Source organism: Astyanax mexicanus, chromosome 1 (genome assembly GCF_023375975.1).
Source record: "Astyanax mexicanus isolate ESR-SI-001 chromosome 1, AstMex3_surface, whole genome shotgun sequence".
NCBI classification, from domain to species: Eukaryota; Metazoa; Chordata; class Actinopteri; order Characiformes; family Acestrorhamphidae; genus Astyanax; species Astyanax mexicanus.
This window is the reverse complement of record NC_064408.1, coordinates 34,393,537-34,416,274: the sequence shown is the minus strand read 5'-3', so window position 1 is coordinate 34,416,274 and position 22,738 is coordinate 34,393,537. Positions and strand designations below refer to the sequence as shown.

Genomic DNA, 22,738 nt, shown 5'->3' with positions numbered 1-22,738 from the left:
GTCTTGAAAACCGAAAAAGTACAACTAAACAGATGAAGCATAAATGGGAAGAAGCTGGAGCCAATGTATGTGACCGAACCGTAAGAAATCGCCTAAAGGAAATAGGATTTCAATACAGGAAAGCTAAAAGAAAACCATCATTGACACCTAAACATAAAATAACAAGACTGCAGTGGGCTAAGGAGAGGCAATCATGGACTGTGGATGACTGGATGAAAGTTATCTTCAGTGATGAGTCAAGAATCTGCATTGGACAAGGTGATGATGCTGGAACTTTTGTTTGGTGCTGTTCCAGTGAGATTTATGAAGAGGCCTGCCTGAAGAAAACAACCAAATTTCCACAGTCCTTGATGATATGGGGCTGCATGTCAGGCAAAGGCACTGGGGAGATGACTGTGGTTAATTCTTCTATCAATGCACAAGTTTACATTGACATTTTGGACAGTTTTCTCATCCCTTCAATTGAACAGATGTTTGGAGATAATGAAATAATTTTCCAAGATGACAATGCATCGTGCCATAGGGCAAAAACAGTGAAGGCATTCCTTGGAGAAAGACATTCAGTCGATGTCATGGCCTGCAAATAGTCCAGATCTCAACCCAATTGAAAACCTGTGGTGGAAATTGAAAAAAAAAAATGGTCCACAAGAAGGCTCCGACCTGCAAAGCTGATCTGGCAACTGCTATCAAAGAGAGTTGGCACCAAATTGATGCAGAATACTGTTTGTCACTCATCAAGTCCATGCCTCAGAGACTGAAAGCCATTATAAAAGCCAAAGGTGGTGCAACTAAATACTAGTGATGTATTTTGAATCATCTTTTGTTTATCTGTTTTTCATGATTCCATACTTTTGTCCTCAGAATTGAGTGATTCCATATTTTTTTCCCTGTGGTTGGTCAATAAAAGTAACATTCACTGACTTCCACAATGTTTTTTCTTCATTTCTTTGAGTGTTCCTGAAAGCCAACAAGTTGCACTTTGGAATGACCTTATTATTGTATCATGTTTTTGATCAGAGTTTGTTTTACAGAATGAAATGTCTGAAGGAGTGCTCATCCAAGACTGGTGATTCCATACTTTTTGCCAGGGGTTGTAGTAACTCAGTTCATAAGGTGAAACTCATATATAGATGTATTACACACAAAGTGATATATTTTAAGTGTTTATTCATTTTATTGTTGATGATTATGGCTTACAGTATCTCCGGAAATGTGCATATTAATTAAGATCAATTGGTACATTTTGCAGTGTGCCAAGTCCTGCTGAAAAATTAAATCCGCACACAGTGGACCAACTCCAGCAGATGACATGTCTCTCCAAACCATCACTGACCATCAGTAAATTTGGAAATCAAGTGAGCAGAGTCTGGAGGAAGAGTGGAGAAAAACACAGCCCAAGCTAAAGTCTAGTGATTCCACAATCAGTGAGGATTAAAAATATTAGTAGTCAATATTTACATTTTTTCTACAACTTTTTTTTATTTGTAATCACTCTCCTTTGAATTTAGGAACTGCATTTTTAGCTTATTACCGTTGTTCTGTAATGTTTGACAAAAATGTTGTAATTTCGCTAAGTTTAGTTCTAGTGTCTATGTACCTTATGTACTAATAAAACACATTCTAAATTATAATCAAAGGAACGTCATTTTAGGCCACCACAAAAAATATATATATATAAAATGGTTTGAAAATAAACATTCTTGTTTAATGTTGACAACTTCTAGTAGCACAATATGTCAATCTGACTTATTGGCAAAATATGTTCTACATTAAAATATATTTCTCAACAATAAGTAAAAAAAAACATGCACTATTAGCTATACTAAGACGAAATCTATATTAGCTATATAGCGCGAAATCAACACAACAGAAGATTTACAGAGCCCCTTGTCAGTCTGTGAGGAAGTAAAGAGGTGTGACAGGGTAAAGAGATGATGGCAGGAGGTCTATAAGAAGAGCAAATATGAGAGTGAGACACTGCAGGAGGAGAGAACAGCAGTAAAGATGAAGAGAACAGTGACTGTTACTTTTCTGTTGCTGCTGCTGCTGCTGCAGATCAGCCTGCAACAAACTCGAGCTGCAGCTGATCCGAAGTCACTAAAACGCTCTGATGATCTGAAAAACGTTTTGTACGAGCAAGGAACCGCGCTGGCTGAGATGAAGACTCAGGTGAAGTTCATAGAGAAGGAGAACGGAGGTAGGGTCTGCTGTAACACGAGACTGTTAGCCCAACACTGAGACATACTGTAGCTGAAACTGTCCACTGTTTATTCCACATAGAGAATACATTTTTACCAGATTCTGAGATACTTCAAAGTTTATAATCAAACCTGATCATTTATTTTCCAGACCTGAAAACCAAAATGACCAGACAGATCAAACGTTCCAGGCAAACTGAGAGTCAGCTGGAGAGCCTAAAGAAAGAAATGGCAGGTAATGGAAGTTTCAACAAGGTTATTATGGCTTACTATGACTTCTCCACGTTGGCAGCAATGATGTATTATGTATTATTGTGTATTATGTATATTATGTATAAGCTCTAAATTATGTCATACTTTTTTGAAAATATATTCATAACATGTAACATTTTGCTATGAAAGTGTTCAAATGAATTTTAGCAAAAAAAGAATCTGAAATGAATAACTGGCATATATACATATATATATGTGGCATATGTCCCTAAAGCTAATAACGAAAAGATATATATTTTTTTACACTGGCACTTTCATTATCATTCAGCTGTAGATGAACATGAGAGACACACAGCATAGTCTATATTGATAGAAACACTAATGTCTCATCTTATATCTTGTATGAATATACCAATTATTCTTAAGAACTTGATATATTGCCCAACCCTATTATAGATCATCACAAATATCTTTAAAATGTCTTGTCCCTGAATATACTCAATAATGCAACAAAGCAACAGTTTCAAGTTTTTATATCTTTTACCACACCTTTTACCACTTCTTTTGGACTGTGTTACATGCAAGTAAGAAAATATAAGAGGGCATTAAAGAGGTCAAATACACTATTAGCCTGGATTTTATATATAAAATAGTTTATAATCACGTCCATACTCATCTTTCTTAATTTTTTTTTTTATGATCCTTTGTCTCTGTCCTCATAACTGCAGCACAGTTGTCGGAGGTGTCTGTAATAAGAAGCTCACTGGTGAATGTTGAGGCTGAAATGGGGAAACTGAAGAAGGAGAATGAAGGTAAAACACTAAACTCCTCCAAAACTGCAGTAACAGAACACAGTCAGCGCTGAATACATCAGCTTGTGTCTAAAGTGTTTCATTTCTAACAGATCTGAAGAAGAAAGCGTCTACAGCTGAGGGTTATCTGAAGACTCTAAAGAAGGAAATCACAGGTAAACTAGTGGTTTTCAGGTTTTTTTTAAAGCCAGTATACTGTAAACACACAGAGTTATAAACACACAGATGTTCTCATGACTCCGGCTTCCGCTCTGTGTTCTCAGAAAAACTGCAGGTGGCGTTCTCAGCAGGGCTGTCTGCATCTGTCGGACCTCTGAGTGGTCTTGGTGTAGTGGTCTACACTAAAGTCTTAACAAACACTGGAGGAGCTTACAGTCCAAGCACAGGTAAAACTACCAACATAAAATAACCCAATTTTCACCACCTACAAGCTTATTTTATTAAAGATTCACTCTGAATATTACTGTTATTAAAGCCTTATACTGGACATTAATGTTATTAGAACTTCACTCAGTAAATGTTAAAGTTCACACAGTGATGTTATAAGAAAAGAGATTAATTCATGATTAGGCCTGTCACAACAATTACATTATAATTTTCCTGTACAAAACATGGACATGACTTTTTGCTGACATAAATACTGCCTGTTCTGATATAGCAAAGAGCATGGGATTCTGATAACAGTGTCAAAGTTTGTTGTTGCACCAAGTTCATAACCAAACATTATCATGGGGCACAGACCAGTCTGGTTATCTTTATATTAGTGATATAAAATAGCCTCAAACTGACAATATAATGTATCTAATATAATTCATAGGTCTTTGTGATGTTAATGTTAGTAAAACTTCATTTTGAATAATAACGTTATCAGAACTTCATTCCGCAGGTTATTAATGGTCACCTCTTGTTTCAGGAGTCTTCACAGCTCCCACTGCAGGCATCTACTATTTCAGATTCACTGCCTGTGGATCAGCCAATGGTCAGTATTCAGGTGTAAGTCTCTACAGAAACCAGGAGAGGCTGACTCACCTATCTGAATACAATAATGATGGATACCCTAGACACTTCTCTGGAGGCATCGCCATACATCTCTCTGAAGGAGACGCTGTTACCGTCCGTCTCCCAAGTAGTTATCGTCTGTATGAAGACTCCTACACTCGCAATATTTTCAGCGGCTTCCTTCTCTTCCCTATGGACTCCTGATCCTTCTATGAAACAAGATCTACACAATTATATCCTATCTGAACTTACAAATAAATCTAAACCTGTGATACATAAATGTGTTTTTATAGTTTAATTAAAACATCTAAATACCTATTTTATTTACACTGCTGTATGCATATTGTATGTATATCGGGAAGCCTTGACTGAATTACATTATGTTGTGTCCAATCAAACACAAATTTTCACAATATTTTCATTTTCTGTTTTAAATTTTGTAGTAATATTATAAATCTCTGCACATGCACAACATGAAAAGTAAAATAAATCAGCACCACAAAATTGAGCAAAAATGGTAGAAAATTAAGCCTGTGAAGCGGAGCAGAGTTTGTAAACCATTTTTTAAAAGTGGCAAATGAAAACAAATAAAAACATGAATTTAAAATACATTTTCAGACTGTTCCATATGACTAATAATCTACTGAGGAGCCATCTTAATAGGACAATCCCACAGAGGACCTATCCTTGACCCTGACTGTAGCCTTGGCTTTGGAACAGTTTTTATACTACAACCCTGAGACACATTCACTAAACTCAGCTGATCTTTACGTCATGGTGTTGCCCTCTGGCAACAACCCCCATTTTGTTTTTGTTTTTTACTGCATCCCTTAAATTAGAGCTAAAAATCCTTTCTTGGAACTAAAAAAAACTACACACAAAGCAGTGCCAGCAATTAGTTTAAGCTAAAATCAATGGCTGTGGAGATTCCACCCTGCCCTGTGTGGTTCAGGTGCTTCCCTGCTCCAACACAGGGACACAAGGGGGGACGGAGGAATATTTTGTATGTATATAAGGTTAATCATCTTATAAATAAAAAAATAAATGTATATATGTATATATATATATATATATATATATATATATATATATATATATATATATATATATATATATATATATATATATATATATATGCGGGTAAAAATGCATGAATGACTGTTACAGACTTTACGCGTACTAAAATAGTTATTTTTAATTTGTTGCATTATGCAGTTAGACCACTTATGTTAACACACACACATATATAATTTGTGTTTTTTTTTAATTACATGATTAACAATCAACAGGAACATCCAAGCTCTTAAAATGTGGGCTGAAATAAAAAAAAAAGAAAAAGAATCATACGGTAAAAATTCTACAAGAGAGTAAATATTTATGCAATCACATATTTAACAATATATACTTTTATTTGAAAAGATTCAGTACAAATCTGTTTTCACTTTGACATTAAAAAGTTTTTTGTAAAGAAAAAAGGGCAAATAAGATTGACCATGATTTCATTTCTAAAAGCAATAAAATGAGACATTTCTTATAAACAATGTACATTACTCAAAACTTGCCTTTAAGCAAAGGGCTGATGATCACAAATCAGGAAAATAGGCATAGAGTTTTTCGTTTGTTTTCTACAGTGCAACAAACCCTTAACAGACAAAAGTAATAAATTATTTCTCCAGAGTTACCAAAAACATTATTTTTTTTTTTTTACATTTTATTAAATGTATACTAAATTATTTTGAGGGAGAAATAGTCAATAGGGTGTCCTTTGTGTGTGTGAGAGCTACACAGGTGTGATGTCTGCTGTCCTGTACAGCTTAGAGCAGATGATCTCAACTTTGTTTTGACCAAGCAAACACATATCCAGCACACACACCAGCCTCTCATCTTCTAAAGCTGCAGCCGAGCTCAGTAATGCCTCTGGAATGAGAGAGATATGAGAGAGAGAGAGAGAGAGAGAGAGAGAGAGAGAAAAAGAGATAAAGAGAGAGAAAAAGAAAGAGTGAGAGAGTAAATATAGAAACAAACCAGACAGAGAAAAAGTATGTAAGAGTGAGAAATTGATTCTGATGTCTATAGCAATTGATACACAGCATAGCAAAATAAACTATAGCGCACACACACACACACCTGGAGAAAAATGGACACCACCGGCCTGAACACACCCATGACCTGTAGAAAGGCCTGACATCAGTGTGTTGTCATTAGGAGCGGCCAACTTTCCAACCGCTCGGGGATCCTCAGGAGAAAGTACAGGAACGAAGAGAGCATCTACTGCAGCCTGCTGATTCAGTCCTGAGAGAGAGAGAGAGAGAGAGAGAGAGAGAGAAATTCTAGTTATGTCACTCTCACTGTATGTGTGTGTGAGCATACAGGTAAATAATCGAATACAGCTGGCAGAATTAAACTGAGATTTTCTCCCATTTCATGCAAATATGTAAACCATGTATGATTGCATTATGTTGTGGAACTGCTGACCCTTTCGCAAAATCGTTTACTCATATGATGGCTACACGCTGAAGGTGCCGTGCCGCAGAGCTTTGTAAACGGTTGAAATCAGAATTTTTTTTAAAGCAGGTGCACACACTTGTGCAGACACCGCACAGAGACACATGCTGATTTTCAGCCGTTTCTCTAAACTAACCAATCCGATTCAGGAATTAAGGTTGCTACATCAGTTCTGTGTGTTCTCTGTGATCACTGTTGAAGCTACTTGGTCAAAGAAGGATGCAGTTCCTCGTCCAACCTCTAGATGGAACTCCGTAGCCGGAGCAAAGCTGCCTATACTCACTCAAGGAATCCTGTTTTCCTGACTCACCACTAAGCAGCCAATGGTTCCAACTTAGAGACTTTGTTGCGAATTTTTTGTGGTTTTATTGGAGATTTTTGGCGACTCTGAGATAAACACACATGCTCTTCAGTTACTGTCCTCAGCGAGCAGCGGGTGCTGCGTTGAGCCCCGCCCACAACACTCACAGTGCAGTCTCACATGCTCACATTTTCATCAGCTGCTTATTCATTTAAGAGAACAACAAAATGGAGATGACATACTCTTTCTGTGAGACAGAACAAATTGTGTATAATAGGTTTGAAACTATAGAAAACTTGAAAGAAAAAAGAACAAAAAAAAAAAAAAAAAACTCCGTAAGTAACTCTGCCACAGTGTCTCTTTTAGGGTCACTTTGCCGGTCCCAAGCCTGAATAAAGGAAGAAGGTCTAGTCTTATGCTAATATTTAACAACATTGCAAAAAACTGATTTATGTAATTCACGTAAAAATGATTAATATAAAGCATTAAAGTTAAGAAGTTATTTTGAGAAGTGACTGCCTATTTCAAAGGCAACAGAGGTTGTTCATTTGTAACATATTTAGGGTGTTTTTTAACCATTTTTTTCTCTCTCACAACCTTATTCCTTTATAGCTTCAAAAACATGTATTATGCAAATTAGGCAATGCCATCATTTAGCAACTTCTAGCTACTTCCCTTACTAAGAAGTTGGCAACACTATCAGCAGCCAGTCAAAGTTTTTTGTGGTTTCTGGAGTTGATGTGTGTAGGATTAACATGCCTCATGGTAGAAAAGGGAATAAAGGTTGTAAACTCACTAACCCGATAATACCACACTCCAGAGTGCATTCAGCTCAATCAGTGAGTAGCAGAGCTAGCTAGCTAACACAGCTGCAGGTGTCAGACAACAGCTAAAGGAATCGAGTTGAGACGTTAATTTTTAGTGCTGGATAAGCAGAGACTTTCTTTTGTTTTCACTCTGAGCTCCACAGTGCAGTTCTGTAAAAGTTTTAAGCAGAAATAATTAGATATTTTTTGCAGTATGATGACTCTGAAAAACAGGCAGTGAGGCGGGTGGTGTTCGGATACCGGCTTTGCAGTATTGGCATCTAAAAAAACTATTATTAAATATTAAATTACTTACACATATATCGCTCCTGAAATTTGTCTATTTTGGTGAGTAACTGAGCACTTCTGTTTATTCACAGTCAGATTAGATTCCCAGTGTTTGTTGAGAGGTGGCCGTAATTAGTGGAATTTGTACCAAGTTTTCCTGCCATCTCTGTGGCATTAATGTGGCATTTTGCTTCGCCCACGATCAGTACCAATAATCAGCAGATCTAGCTGAAAAACGATGTGCCCCAAAAACACAGATCGGTCCATCTCTATGTAACAGTACAATCGACCCCATCTGGTCACAATGGAGATACATTAAAGAGAAAACCCGAATAAATCCCTATCCGGACGGGATTAGCTTCTCAGGGAGCTGCCTGTGAAAAAACACTTCTACTCATTGATAAAACTCTTGCATCTGGACTACAATTAAAAAACAAAAGGCTTAGTGAGTTTTTTGGCTTTCTCGGTCACATGGCATTGCGCTGTCAGGTTTTGCACATCGAGCCCGATGGCGGTGTCTAAGTGCTCTAAAAGACACTGGAACAGAGAAGAGACACTTTTTAAAAAATCTTCTATTGATATCTTTCTCCCAGCTATCTGGAGATTAATTTGTATTTCCTACACAGAGGAAATGGTTCAGTAGCTCCTCCATTTCCACTCGCTGTTGTGTTTATGTTAAACTCAATGGAAACGAGAGCCCAAAGTGTCCTTACAAAGCGTAGCAGTGGTCAAATAGCTATTTTATTAAACGTGAATTAATGAAACTCACAGATGTGCGTCTGTTCGGGACTAAAATTACTGGAGGACCACAGACTTCAGTGAAAAACAGTAGGTATTTCAGCCTGTAACATGGTCATTCCAGATGGAAATAAAATTACACCATAAAAGAGAAAATTAAAGCTATCGACCCCCTGAGAAACTAATCCATAATTAATCGAGATTATGAAACATATGCAAGGTGTAAACATTCATGAATGCAGTGCCGTCTGAGCGTCTAAAAAACACAAGCATCCACTATTGACCATCAGAAACCTTTCCGGTTCTAGCATGCTACTGCTGTCTCTTACCCAGTACTGTGAGCGTGAAGTACCCTGCACAGTCCACAGGTGTGAGTGTGTTGAGTTGAGTGTTAATTGGTAGGTCTGGACTCCATCTCGAAGGGCTAAGGTTGATCCTTTGAAGAAGAGAGTCTCTGTCATCAAAGCAGAACTTTTCTGAAACACTCTCTGGATTCAGAGAGCAGCATCTGATGCGATTGGCCACACTGTGCTTTAGTATTGCCCAATCGCTGCTCTCCCATGATGCACTACTGTGAGCAACAGCTGGTTCTGTGTCAGGAGCACTTGTGGCCTCACTGCTGTCTAAAAAAAAGGAATAAAACAAAAAAAATGAGTCGACTTTCAAATAATTACAACTCCCAGTAAATGCTCACATTACGGCTCTATTCAGAAACTTATCTCTACCTTGTAAACCTTTACCATGGATTCAAATATTTCAGATTTTGAAAATTACATATAATAAACATGTCCAGACAAGTCCAGAACACAGATCCACCGCTCCACAGCTCAGTACTCTCTCTGGCCTCTGCGGAAGCTGAATTCACATTTATCAGAAGAGCTGTCCGGATACTACTGGACTTCTGGTGGTTATAAATTCATACTTAGTTGTCAGTTGTGGGAGGAGAATCATTGGTTAATATTATTTTTGACCAACGCACTGGTACATGGTGATCCCAATGCAGAACTATATACAATCAAGCTAATGTAGTCGTTACATTTTAATACAACATCTTTACAATTTTTTGTTTACAATATGATGAAAAGTACTTGAAACAAAATACAATTAAGATTTCATTATACAGGTCAAATTAACAACATGACTTGTTCTGAAGAGCAACACCTGTTGTCTCAGGAGACTGCCCTTTAACACACTCCTCTTCATCACCCTGCTCTTCCTCTTGTCTAAAAAAAAACACAAAGAAAACACCTGTAAAGCAGACAGATAGCTGAATCTAAAAATGCGTGTAACACTGCATCACACGTTTATCAGTAACTGTTTATTTCACATTACAATTGTTTCAAATACTGTGCTTATATTAGTTACTGGATGACTATGCTTGTCAAAATGAAGTAATAATGTGTAAACTAGATCATGCTGAAATGTAATGTGTTTGGGTTCTTTTGTAACGTACAGAATGCCTTTGGTAGTTCTGATTATGGTCTCCCTGTGTAATTCTTGTCATAACAAGGGTATTTTGAAAAACATTTTTGTGTTTTAAATGAAATCACAGATATAGGGTCCTACCTTAAGGCGCATTGCAATGCTTATTGCTATCCTACAACCAATCAACAGTTTTTATCTGTGCCTTGTACCTGCGTCGTATGAATAGTTCAATACATATATTGAATATATATATGCTGGTGGGTGTGGTGGTCTGGAAGTAAGGTGTGTTCAGGGATATTTCTGGTGTGTTGCAATTTTGGCAATGGAAAACACAGGTGTGCCACTGACTGAAAAAAGCCTAGACAACAGTCAACTGTTAGACGTTCATTGCTATCTTGGCAATGCAGTTGCACAGTGCAAGCTCAATGCACGTCACACACACAAGGATGCACTGCAGTGCACAAACCCAACCTTTACATTAACAATAAACAGATTAGAAAATAAAATAACATTGTTGTTCCCGTAAATTACCTGCTCACAAACCTTCACAGCCTAATCATGCAGGTCAACCACATGACATGTATTAAGCAGTAACAATTATACTAACTAAAACAAGATGTGTCTTAAAGTGACTTTTTTACTTGCCATAATCATACTTATCCCTTCTAAAATGTAAACATAACAATATTTGAATGCAACATGTTCAATTTTGCATCAGGTTAATGACTTACCTTTATTTTGACAAACATCACATAGCAAAAGTTGTTACTTAGGGCTGTGTGTGTGTGTGTGTGCGGGTGTATTTATGATATGAGAGTATAGGGTTAAATACCTTCCTGACTGTGCCTTAGCTCTGGTCATGTACTGCCTCTGCACTGCCCTGTTAAAAATAGAAAAACAAAACTAAACAAAACAAAAAAATGTAAAGCTAAATCACCACAATAAATTGAATGATAACACCATTATTGTATGCTTTTGGTGTTCCAACACATTTTGTAAAACACTAACTCATTTTTGCTAACTGTTTGATCAGGACTGTTTGAGGCAAAGATACTGTGTACAATAATGTACAATCTTTTCATTTATTGAGTCAAACTCACTTTTCCCCTTGCTCGAGTCTCCTGCGTTTGGAAGAAGTTGTGCTGTCACTAGGGGGAGGCGTTGAGGGTAATTCTGTTTGCAGCATGTTGTCCGTAGTAGAGGATGGGGCAGCTACTGAAGCACTTTTTGACTGTTGAAAACAATTAAAAGCAAAGAAATCATTATTAACTTTGTTTTTCATGTAAATGTTTATTGGAAGAGACATTAAAAAGACATCACTTTATTAGGAATACGTGTACATCTGCACATTAACTAATCAAGTATGTAATCAGAAAAAGAATGATTGTTGGTGTCAGAATGGCTGGTTTGAGTATTTCCGAATTACTGATCTCCTGAGATTTTTGGCATGACAGCCTTTATATTTTAAATCAGAATGGTGCAATATCCAGTGAAAGCCAATTCTCTATATTCCTTTGTTTTACACATCTATCATCACTATACATTGTCTGGATTTACTGTACCACACATTAAGGTTTTTTTTCAATGATTTTTCTCATTTTTGGATATCCAGTTTTCCCACCCCTTTGTGCGTCCCCATCACCAGTGGCGCCTGTGACCCTAGGAGGGTGCGGACGAGGACATGCCTCCTCCGAACTGTAAAGTCAGTCACCCCTTTTTTCGCGCTGCTGCCGATGCATTATTTCCTGCGACACTGATTTAGTTTAAAACCGTACTCACCTGTCGGTTCCTCTGCGTGCCATTAACTCCTGAGGACTGCAGCACCTCCGGAGGCCAGCGGTGGTAATGCATTGCAGTGATGTGACCCTGAATGGTCACTCTCTTGCACTCCCTGTACTGCAAGTTCTCCATTTCCACCTGCAGGTCAGCTACTGCCTTCAACGTAGGAGACCCTGCTGGACCTACAGCACACAGACAGAATGTAAAGTAAGTTTCACAAATACTGTGTGTAATTATGCCAACACTGCTAATCAGATCAGCAACAAAGGATTTGTTGGAATGGAATTGACTGACTTCATCATCATTTTATGTTTCTACTTTCAGAAACCACAGAAATTAGTCAGAAATAAGTTAGACGTTACTGAACAACTCCAACACTGTTTGAGGGGAGTGTGTGAAAATAAAACAATTAAGTTACCATTATGCTAAATGGTGACCTAAAGGTCACAGTGCATGTAGTCATACTAGTGATGTCAATCAATTAAAATAAGAAGCTTGATTCTGCGAGCTTGATAAATCTCAGTAGTTTTTATGCTTTTTATTGTGATGAGTAAAAGTATACTGGAGAGCTTTAGTGGAAGAAACATGTGTGAGAGAAAAAGAGAGGGTGAGTGTTAGTTTTAAGATTTAATCCATATTTCATCTTTAAAAATATGCAATATAGCTATCTTTTGATCTTTTGATTGTATAAGCACACAGTATATGTACTGAGCATATGTATTCCAATATCTACTTATATGTAAGAAATCAGAAGTATTACGTAATAGCGTAGTAGTTGTGTAAAGTAGTGCAATGCAACAGTTAATTTAATCACAATACATTTTTGTTGTGTTTTGTTAAGTTTTGTTGCGACAGTCATGTTATATAAATATTTTTTCTTTACTTTTAAAAATAATTGATTATTTAAATAAAAATTGGAGATTAGTTGGATATGTGGTAAATTCTCCATTGTCATCATGTGATGTCAGGATAGCATCAGTCAATGGGATGAAACTTTAGTGGAAAAAATAGGAAGTAAACATGTGGGTAAGGTAAGGAGTGAGTAGAGGAGAGGAGTAAGGAAGGAATGGGAGGAGAGCAGTATACAGTAGCAATGGCAGCGAGTGCGGCAGGAGAGAAATATTCGGGTGTTCACATAGAAGATGCTCCTGCTACTTTTAAGTAATATGTCTGGCTACATTTTGGATTTCCAGTGGAAACAATAAACAATAACAAAGTGACCAACAAAACATGAACTATATGTAGGTACTGTAAGAAAATCATGCCGTACACCGTGACTAATACAAGCACAATGCAAAAACACTCGGCCCCAATAAGCATGTCTTTTCACCTGCAGGAGACACAGTTAGTGCCCAAAGGTCTCAACTTCCTCCTAACTTAGCTCTGTACTGTTTAAAAAAATCATTCTCTCTCTGTTTGCACTTCAAGCATCGTCTTAATATGACTGGTTATGGATATACATAGTTAAGTTACAAGAGACTCAGGAGAAGAAAAACAAAACATAAAATTAATATGACTGGTTGTGGTTTGCACTCATTGTTTGCACTATATAGAAAGTTTTATTTTTTATTTATTTTTTATATAAAGTCAATTTGTGAGAGAAAACAGTCTGTTGTATTTGCATTATATGGTTTTGTCAAACAAAACACTATTTTTTCAAGTCAGTTTTCATATTTGAAAATCTTATCTTGTCTCATGAACCCAGTATTGTGCCTCGTCTCGAGAGATGAGTGTCTCGTCACACCCACAATCAGCCAGTAGACACAAAGTGCCATCTACCCGCCCCGAGAAAGAGAGCAAGACCAATTGTGCTCTCTCAGACTATGGCTGCTGATGCCAATCATCCAAACTCACAAATGAACTAACAGAAAATTACATTTCAACACAGAAAACCTTTCCTTCTCCTAAAACTGTTACCATTTATATTTCAAAGTTTGTTTCCAAACAGTGTGGTTGTCTTACTGGTTGTGTTGTTGGCAGTGTTGTTGTACGGTGTAAAGGTGGGTGAAGGAGGGGGATAACAGTAATGCCCCCCCACTGCTGTCTTCCTTAATATTACACTATCCTTCAGTGTCTTGGTCCACTGGATAAAGGCTTTCACTTTCGGGTCTGAGACATACGGCTGCTTCTTGTGACAGCCTATATACAAAACAAACACAAACAATAGAGTGTGAATTCAGTTCAATTCAGTTAGTTAATTCATGTAAGTATATAATCATTCACTGCAGCCGTCACTCACCTGTGATGAAGAGCTGAGTCTCAGCACTGCTAGTCAAATAAACAGCGCAACCCGCCTCCCGACACACTCTCATTTGAGTGCATACCAGATATGTCACTGCAGAGAGAGAGAGAGAGAGAGAGAGAGAGATAGAGAGAGAGAGAAAGCATTGAAATATAAATGCTAGTTTAACTTTTAAAAGTTGAAGTTACTGTATAATCTCTATGTACATTTTAATATTTTTTGTATAAGTGATTTAGAATTAGGGGAGTGTAGGGCCAGGGTAGTCTTCACCCTCCTGGTGTGTTGGGGCATTTGAATGTCATATCATACTGTATAACATAATATCGCTATACATTTTTTAAAGCAGCATTCTATTTTGAAATCATTCTCTTTATTTGTTTTCTCTATTTTCACGAAATGTTCTGCACTTATACTATAGTAGAAATGTTTTTACAATTTATTGATACATTTTTAATCTTGGTACTGATGTTTACAACATAGAATTTAGTTTGAAACTGCTTCACTATATACATTTTTTTTGCTGTAGTAAATCTTAAAACTAGCTTAAATTAATGAATTTTAAAGTAGCATGGCCAGTGTCAGCCACGTGTAGTAGCATGGCCAGAGTCGCTTTTCTGGCATACAATAAGTACATCAGCTAGTATGAGTATAAATATCTGCCAAATCGGCCGTTGCCGATGACTAAAAGAGGAAAAAAAAGGCCAAAAGAGTTTAAAAGGTAAAAATAGTATTCCCCAAATATGACTGCAATTAAATAGTTCAGTGCTTATAAAAAAGAAATGTAAATTAGATTAGTGAGCATGCTAATTTCTCATCATCAGCATGTCAACATATTTCCCAGAACTTAAACAGAAGGGAAGCTTCATACTTGGACAGATGTTGTTGAAGATGTCTGGCTGGGAGGAGGCAAAAATCTCTAGAATGAAAGGAGAGTCTGAGGTTCCATCCACAGCGTGGACCCAGCGATACGTCCAGAATTTCTCAGGGACTAAAAAATACACATGCATACAGTTATATACACACACATTACAAAACTTAACTCTTACTCTCGAATTCTACAAGTACAAATATATCCATTTTGTTACATTGATAATTTAATGAGCTTCGTTCTGACAGACTACCATTTATTATGCCTACACAAAACACTATAGTGTAGGTGGACGGGGCTGAACTACTATTGGAAAATATTGAGAGTAAAAAAAAAAAGGAAAGACAGAAAAATTAAATAGGCTCAGTTGCCACATATATTTCAGGGAAGTGAAAAAGTACATTTACAACACAAAAATTCATAATTGTGTGATATCACTTTTGTTTCAAGATTCTGAATCAGCCGTAAAACAAACTTCCAGAGGTCTTACTGGTATTCCCCTTGTTTCTGATTCGTTCAACACGACCAACGAAGGTCACCAGTCCAATGATGTCACAGGCCTGGTTGCTTGCTAGATTTTCAATTTCAGACCTAAGGAGGAAACGTGGAACAAAACAAGAGCAAATCACCTTTGAAAAGATGCTCATACAAACAGGGTAAAAAAAAAGGTTGATGTAAATCAGATTATATACTGTAAAAATACCTCCAAAAAAGATTTTGAGATATAAAAGCTAATTAATAAAAAAATAGTATTCACATTTGTGAACAAAACAAAACTTTTTATTTTATTTTATAAAATCACTAATAGAAGTTTAGCTTAGCTAATGACCATAATTTGAAGTATGAAGTTGAACAACTGGTGTTTGATGAACAGAACGGGATCTGTTGTCCACGCACGAAGCTAATCTTTGCTTAGCTAGCTAGACTACAGATACAAGGAGAGGCACACACCACTGTGCAGCTGCTATTCTGAGTAACCGCATGTCTGACAGAGTGCATTTGAGCTTAAAAAGATTCATTTGTGCTTGGTCTTATAGCTAGGTTTAGCACAGCTTAGTTAGCAAACAGGCCAAACAGCACAGTATAGACAGTTTCAGCTAAACACGGGTAAAATTAAACACCTTTAGAAGATAGAGACCTATATCAGAGTGCACTATATAACTATACAAAAAAATTAATTATATTATCTTATTAACCACTATGTAAATGTACGTTTGAGTGTGTGAGTACCTGGTACAGAAGTTATAGGAGACGTCAGGTAAGCTCCACTGCGGCTGGACACTTTTAGGAGGAATCACAGTCACGATAGCTGAAGGATTCCGAGGGTTCAAGCAAATCTCTGTTACAGTCAGAAACAGAAACACACACACACATCAGCACAATAACAATAAACAGAAGTAAGAGGGAAGGAGAGTTTGACTGGACAATGCTCCAATTCTGTGGGTTTTTTTTTCTTTTACTCAAGCTAACACAGACATGTAGAGGATATGTTTCAGTAAATCTAATAAAGGGCAACTGTGTGAGCATGTGTGTGTGTGTGTGTGTGTGTGCATGTAGTGTGTACATTTGTGGGATATTTTTTGCTGCTTCGTATTCTCATCTGTTCCTGAATTTCTTTGGATGATGGTTTACTTCACCTTTCAGACTATTTAAGGGCTTTTTTAATTGAGGATAGGTGTGGAAGTAATCATGACTGAACGTGGCTAGAAAAAACTCAGGTGTGATAAACCACAGTTATGTTTTAACACTTTTTCACACAGGGTTATGTAGGTTTAGATCTTTTTTCCCCCTTAATAATAAAAAAAACTTTATTTAAAAACTGCATTTTGTGTTAACTTGTGTTGCCTTTGACTTAAATTTACATTTGTTTGATGATCTGAAACATTTAAGAGTAACAAACATGCAACATGTGAACTGGGAGTGCATCACTGAAGTAATTATTATCCACCGTGAACAGCGCAGTGGCTGATCATGATCTTGACCTACAGAATCTAGCAAGAATTGACAAACAAGTAACTCTAGGAGAAATCTCATCCACATTCACATTAAATGCAGGACACTCCATGCACACATCCTGCAAGTCTGTGCAGTGTTCTTTAGCTTTTATGTGACAGGGCAAAAGTCATGGGATTCAACAAATAGATTTTGTTCCGTGTCATCAGGCATGTCCGTTGGTGAATATAAAGGGTTGCTTTATGTGTGTACCTATGTCGGTGAAGCTGATGAGGGGCAGTGAGCTGATTTGGGGTCTGGAGCGATTCTGGTAGCTCTTCTTCAGTGAGTAGTTCTGCAGATACAGGACTGATCCCACCACCAGCCTGTGGTACCACTCTGGACACAGATCATTCCACAGCACCATGGACATCACCCCGCTCTGATCTGCCACCTCAAAATATGCCTGAAGAAACAAATAAAAAACATAAAAGTCCAGAAGAACACTGAATAAACGATCAATCACTAATCCTGAAAATGCTTTTATAACGATCACATTATAATGTAATAACCACTTACCTGAAAAGGGTAGTCTATATTCTGTCCAGGTTTTCCATAGTACCGTAAACGGGACCTGTGCAGCACTCTGACCAGCAGAGGGAGCGGTCGTCTGGAAGATGCAATAAACGCATCAAGGTCTCCCAGAAGACAGATTTTAGAAACTGACCAGGACAGAGAAAAACAGCGGATCATAATATGAGCACAAAGAAAACAACACATTAAAAACATTTGATGTGTGTCAGAGAGGGAAAAGGTGACATGCTTAACCATATACAGAGAATAGTGCTCCTTGGTGTACATAATAAAAACCATCCCCGAGACAGACTGTAATATTGTACAGGAAGAACAGGGGGTCACAGGGCTTCTATTATTTCACAGTACAGGTGGTGGTGGGTAGGCTATTCATACATGTTGTTATAATCTTGTGTACATTTCTAAGCTTGTCTACTTGTCTAGGTTTCTGGTCATTTAATATGGCTCATTCATGTTTCTTTTATGTATGAAAATAAATGCATAATTTTTAATTGATGGAACTGTTGATGCCTACATACCTTTTTAATTAAACCTTTAAAGGGGACATATTATGTAAAACTCCCTTTTAATGCTTTTGTATTCCATTGCCTCTATAAACACTCAAAAGCCCTATTCAGACGGGATTAGTTTCTCAGAGGATCCTGGGGTAAATTTCTCTAAGAAAATTACAGGCTGAATTATCTACTGTTTTTCGCTGAACTTTGTGGTTGTCCGGTAGCTTTAGTCCCATCCAGAGTTTCGTCACCTTGCGTTTAATAAAATATCTATTTGTCCAATGCTGCACAATGTAATTACACTTTGGGTGTGCATTTTCACAGAGATCCACGTAAACACAGCAGCGAGTGGAAATAGAGGAGCTACTGAACGCGATCTCATGTGATTGATAAAGCCAAAAAACTCACTGGTCCTCCTGTTTTTCAACTGCAGTCCAGATGCAAGAGTTTTATTGCTGAGTAGAAGTGTGAAATATTTTTCACAGATGTCCCCTTGAAAAACTAAACCTGTACGGATAGAGCTAAAGAGCAAAACTAAATAAATAAATAAACACTCCATCTGTTTTTTGTGAATCAGCTGAAAGAGTTTGGTGTCAGGAATCATATGCTTCTTTGAGATGATATTAGGGCTCCCTCATTCTGACACCAGAATAGTGACATTTTTATAGAGCCACTGTGGCACCACCCTCATCTTTCAACCCCCCACCAGATAATTTGAAGACATGCCATTTCAGTCTACTGTTTTTATGAGCACAATGCTATGTCTGAAGGTGGGATCTGTGTCAAGTCAAGGTGGACCCATGGCAAGTCAGCAGATGAGGGAGCTGTATGTACTTTTTTAAAATAATGAGTTTTGTGCTTCTTTTGTGCTTCTTAAGCATGAACTAGCTTTTGCCATTTAGCACAAGCTAACACTAATGCGTGGTAAATGCGTGGCAATAACATGGGATAACAGTGTGACTGGCAACCGGTTGCATAAAAGTGTCAGTGCCCATAAACGGCTCATTCTGGAAGGGGCTGAAACTGAAAAGAATAGAGCTGGTGAGATCTCCTTATGTGAGAGTGCAGACCAGAGGCCTATTTTAACTTTTTTAAACAGAGGTATAACTTGTCCCCTTCAACACCAGCAGCATGAGTGTTATGTCATACAACTGCTTTAAGGTAGTTCAAAGTCAAAAGCGTATCACACTAACCAATATGGCACTGTCAGTGTTTCTACTTCGTTGTATCCATATTGCAGTTGTAGTTGGCTATACTGCAACCACAATTCTAATGGTATATCTCTGTTCCATTTAAATTTGTAGATTTTCATATGCACAAATTTGGAAAATATAAAAACACAGAGCATGGAGCCAGCTCATTCAGTATCTAATGTAAATTGTCTGATTTTTAAGCATCTACAACAACAATAATTTAACCAAAACTCAATAAGTTTTAGATGCTTAAACTTATTATTGGTGTATTTTCATTTGTGAATCAATGCACAATTTAGATATGTTTGATATAAGGTACAATGCAGCAACAAATAAACCTGTACCATTATTGTTTAATAAGCTTACTAAATATATACAAAGGTTGCATATATTATTTTACTTTACAACTTGACTAAACAATCTTTCCCTTACCATCAATCACTACATCTGCTGGAGGAGAATTGGGAATCCACACTCCGCCATGAGGATCTTCATTGTTCCATAATGATAAATAATGTTTCCTACCACTCTGCAGAGGTGCATCAACATGCCAAATAACTGAGCTTCCGATACCATCCCGCATCCACCACTGAAGAGCACGCAAGTCTTTCACAGAGGACAAAATCCCAGCATCCTCATCTTCACATTCAAGCTCCTCTAAACACACATAGCTTTGGCCCAGCCTCCTCTCATCATACACAAATGAAAGGTGTGTAACGGAAACACGGCAGCCGCAGCGCAGTGTGTTCTTCTGGACCAGGTGATGCAGTTCTGAGCTGAGGAGACACTTCACCCGCCACGTGCCGTCCGTTAACGTAACATCATAGCTGTAGCTGTCTGAACTTCTCTCATCAGCCAAGTACCTTCAAAAGAGAACAGACAATGTTACAAAGCATGACCTATATAGAAATTCTATTACTGATAATTTTATAATGTTAATAATTAATAAATAATTAATAATTAATTGTCATTAATTAAATTTCTATTCAATGTAAAAAAATAAATAAATAAATAAGACTTAGTATCAATATATAGAATGTAAAAAATGTACTGACACTGTCCGGAAACAAATACCTAAAGACTTTTCGAAAGTTTATTATAATATTATAATATATATATATATATATATATATATATATATATATATATATATATATATATATATATATATATATATATATTTATAATTAAGGTATATTATTTAATTAAATGGGCAATTTAATTATTTCTGTATTTTATTCATAACTACTAGTACTAGTACCAGTAGCTGATTTAAGTTGTGATTGTGACAAAACAACTTTTCTTAACATGATGAAGGAAAAAACATTATTTTGAGAAAACAGCATTTATTATCCAAACATTATAAACATGTCATAAATAAGCTGTGATCCCTGTTGAAAAAACAGCCTCCCTGGTTAAGCAGCTTAGCTCTTGACCAGCACAAGGTATGTTATTTTTTTTCTTTGACGGTTTAGGCTAGCTGGTCTATGAGCATGATGAGTCTGTCCAAGCTTACTGACCATCATGATCAAGCTAGTTGCCCAGAATGACTTTTAATATTAAAGGAAAAATAAACCTTTTTCAACTTAGAAGCAGATTTTATCGGCCCATTTTTATTTATTTTACACCAACATTGGTTAAAAAGAGTGCATTATTAATATCGTGTCATGCTGTACCACTGCCTTCTGGAAGCTTTACTTTTGATTTTACAATATATAGCACCAGTCAAATGTTTGAACACATCTCATTTACGTTTTATTTTTATTTATTTAATTATTCAATTTCTTTTCTACATTGTAGATTGTAAAGACGTAAAAAACAGTTAAGGGACACATATGAAATTACAATAACAAAACAGTCCTCCACAATCCCCTGACCTAAACCCATCTGAGATTTAGGGTGATTTGGGATAAGATGGAACTTCACAGCATAAAGGAAAAGCAGGAACTATTGATCAGCACCTCCAGTAACTCCTTCAAGTTGCTAAGAAAACTATTCCAGGTGACTCTCCCTTACGAAGACACTGAGATTAAAATACCAAGAGTGTGCAGATCTGTCCTCAAAGATAAATGTGGTACTAGAAGAATCTAAAGTATAAAACATATTCTGATTTGTTTAATCCTTTACAAAATAATTAAGCAAGTGTTCATGTATAGATTTAATCATTTAAATATTACATTTACAAAGTAAAAAATCATAAAATGAAAGAAAACACGTTGAATGAGAAGAGGTGTGGGATGTGTTCACTGGGACAACCAGCTTTTAAACCACTTTGACCATCAAAAAAGTGTAGACTATCTGAAACCAGTTAGTTAAGTTCCATTACTTTACTTTACCTAGTTAGGTAACGTTAGTAGCGATAGTCAAGGATGTTGAACAGCAGAAAGTATGTTTTTTTTTTTTTAATATAAATCCATTTAATGACCATCAAAGACAATGTGAGGTTTCCATAAACTGAAACACAAGGAAGATAACTATGTTTGCAGTGTGTTTAATAATTTAAAAGCTGCTTGTAAGTCTAAAGGGGGCTGTTTACTATTCGTAAGAATACACAACTTTAAATGTTGCTTTCTGTTTACAAAGAAAAAAGTTGTTAGCTTAGTTATGACTTATAGTTAGTTATAACTTACAAACTAAAAATCTAAACTGTAATTGAGAATCGCTCATACATCTTAAAAATATTGAGATATAACGTTATATTTTTTAAATATCACCCATCCCTAATTCGAGAATTAGACTAGGCTATCTCAGTTAGTTAACCTATAGCTACATATGTATAAAACATGGGAATACTAAACCTGTCCAGTCCGATAACGGCCGCACAGACGGGTCTCTCGGGTTTGAGGCGGAGGGTCCTGGAGGAGCAGAGCTGCTCTAAAGCAGTCCTCAGTCCGGCTCCTGCTGATCCGTTGCCCGCAGCTGCCATTCAGACCATCCCTGACAGCAGCAGAGCCCGGTAAAACCCTACACACTGATTATCTCCTCTCACTGACCGTTACCGAGCCCTGTAACCGCATTACACCGCACTGTTCACACATCACATATATATATATAAATCCGAGAAGAGCGCCACGCTCCCTGTAACTCTCAGAGTTAGATAATTACATTAAACAAAACATAAACAAACTGGCTCTTCTAACCAAAGTGTTTATGGCGGGGAAGATTCGTCTCTTCTTCTCGTCTGAAGCGCCTGAACTGAACCATACCGCCTCCCACAGGCCCGGTGTCACACTGGATTCAGAGACCGTCCGTGTAGTATGTGTAACGAGCTGAGTACTACAGACTGCGCTCACTCACCGCTGTGTGTGATGAACTCTAGTGGCCGCTGCTCGGTACTGCAGGCTGCGCAGT

At 37.1% G+C, this 22,738-nt stretch overlaps 2 protein-coding genes across 2 annotated transcripts; one reads left to right on the top strand and one right to left on the bottom strand.

Annotated features, from left to right (window-relative positions):
* The first annotated feature begins 1,944 nt into the window (after nt 1–1,944).
* Nucleotides 1,945–4,833, top strand: LOC125780436 (collagen alpha-1(X) chain-like). The gene is made up of 6 exons (XM_049476486.1): nt 1,945–2,197; nt 2,350–2,433; nt 3,140–3,223; nt 3,316–3,378; nt 3,487–3,609; nt 4,137–4,833. The coding sequence occupies exons 1-6, from the start codon at nt 2,005–2,007 to the stop codon at nt 4,424–4,426; spliced, it is 837 nt and encodes a 278-aa protein (XP_049332443.1). The 5' UTR covers nt 1,945–2,004; the 3' UTR covers nt 4,427–4,833.
* Nucleotides 4,834–5,399: 566 nt separating this feature from the next.
* On the bottom strand, nt 5,400–22,620 carry radx (RPA1 related single stranded DNA binding protein). The gene is made up of 16 exons (XM_007257497.4): nt 22,186–22,620; nt 19,820–20,250; nt 17,686–17,828; nt 17,380–17,572; nt 16,405–16,513; nt 15,665–15,765; nt 15,175–15,294; nt 14,304–14,399; nt 14,027–14,203; nt 12,065–12,246; nt 11,386–11,516; nt 11,118–11,165; nt 10,022–10,083; nt 9,190–9,483; nt 6,350–6,514; nt 5,400–6,139 (listed from the first exon to the last, which is right to left on the bottom strand). Exons 1-16 carry the CDS (start codon nt 22,311–22,313, stop codon nt 6,003–6,005), a joined length of 2,517 nt encoding a protein of 838 aa, XP_007257559.3. The 5' UTR covers nt 22,314–22,620; the 3' UTR covers nt 5,400–6,002.
* Nucleotides 22,621–22,738: the final 118 nt, after the last annotated feature.

Coding starts and splice junctions, on each gene's coding strand:
- LOC125780436 (XM_049476486.1), top strand. CDS start 2,005: ATGAAGAGAACAGTGACTGTTACTTTTCTGTTGCTGCTGCTGCTGCTG. Junction 2,434..3,139: donor CCTAAAGAAAGAAATGGCAG/GTAATGGAAGTT, acceptor TCATAACTGCAG/CACAGTTGTCGGAGGTGTCT. Junction 3,224..3,315: donor ACTGAAGAAGGAGAATGAAG/GTAAAACACTAA, acceptor CATTTCTAACAG/ATCTGAAGAAGAAAGCGTCT.
- radx (XM_007257497.4), bottom strand. CDS start 22,313: ATGGCAGCTGCGGGCAACGGATCAGCAGGAGCCGGACTGAGGACTGCT. Junction 11,166..11,385: donor AGACTCGAGCAAGGGGAAAA/GTGAGTTTGACT, acceptor TATTTTTAACAG/GGCAGTGCAGAGGCAGTACA. Junction 10,084..11,117: donor GCTAAGGCACAGTCAGGAAG/GTATTTAACCCT, acceptor GTTTTTTTTTAG/ACAAGAGGAAGAGCAGGGTG.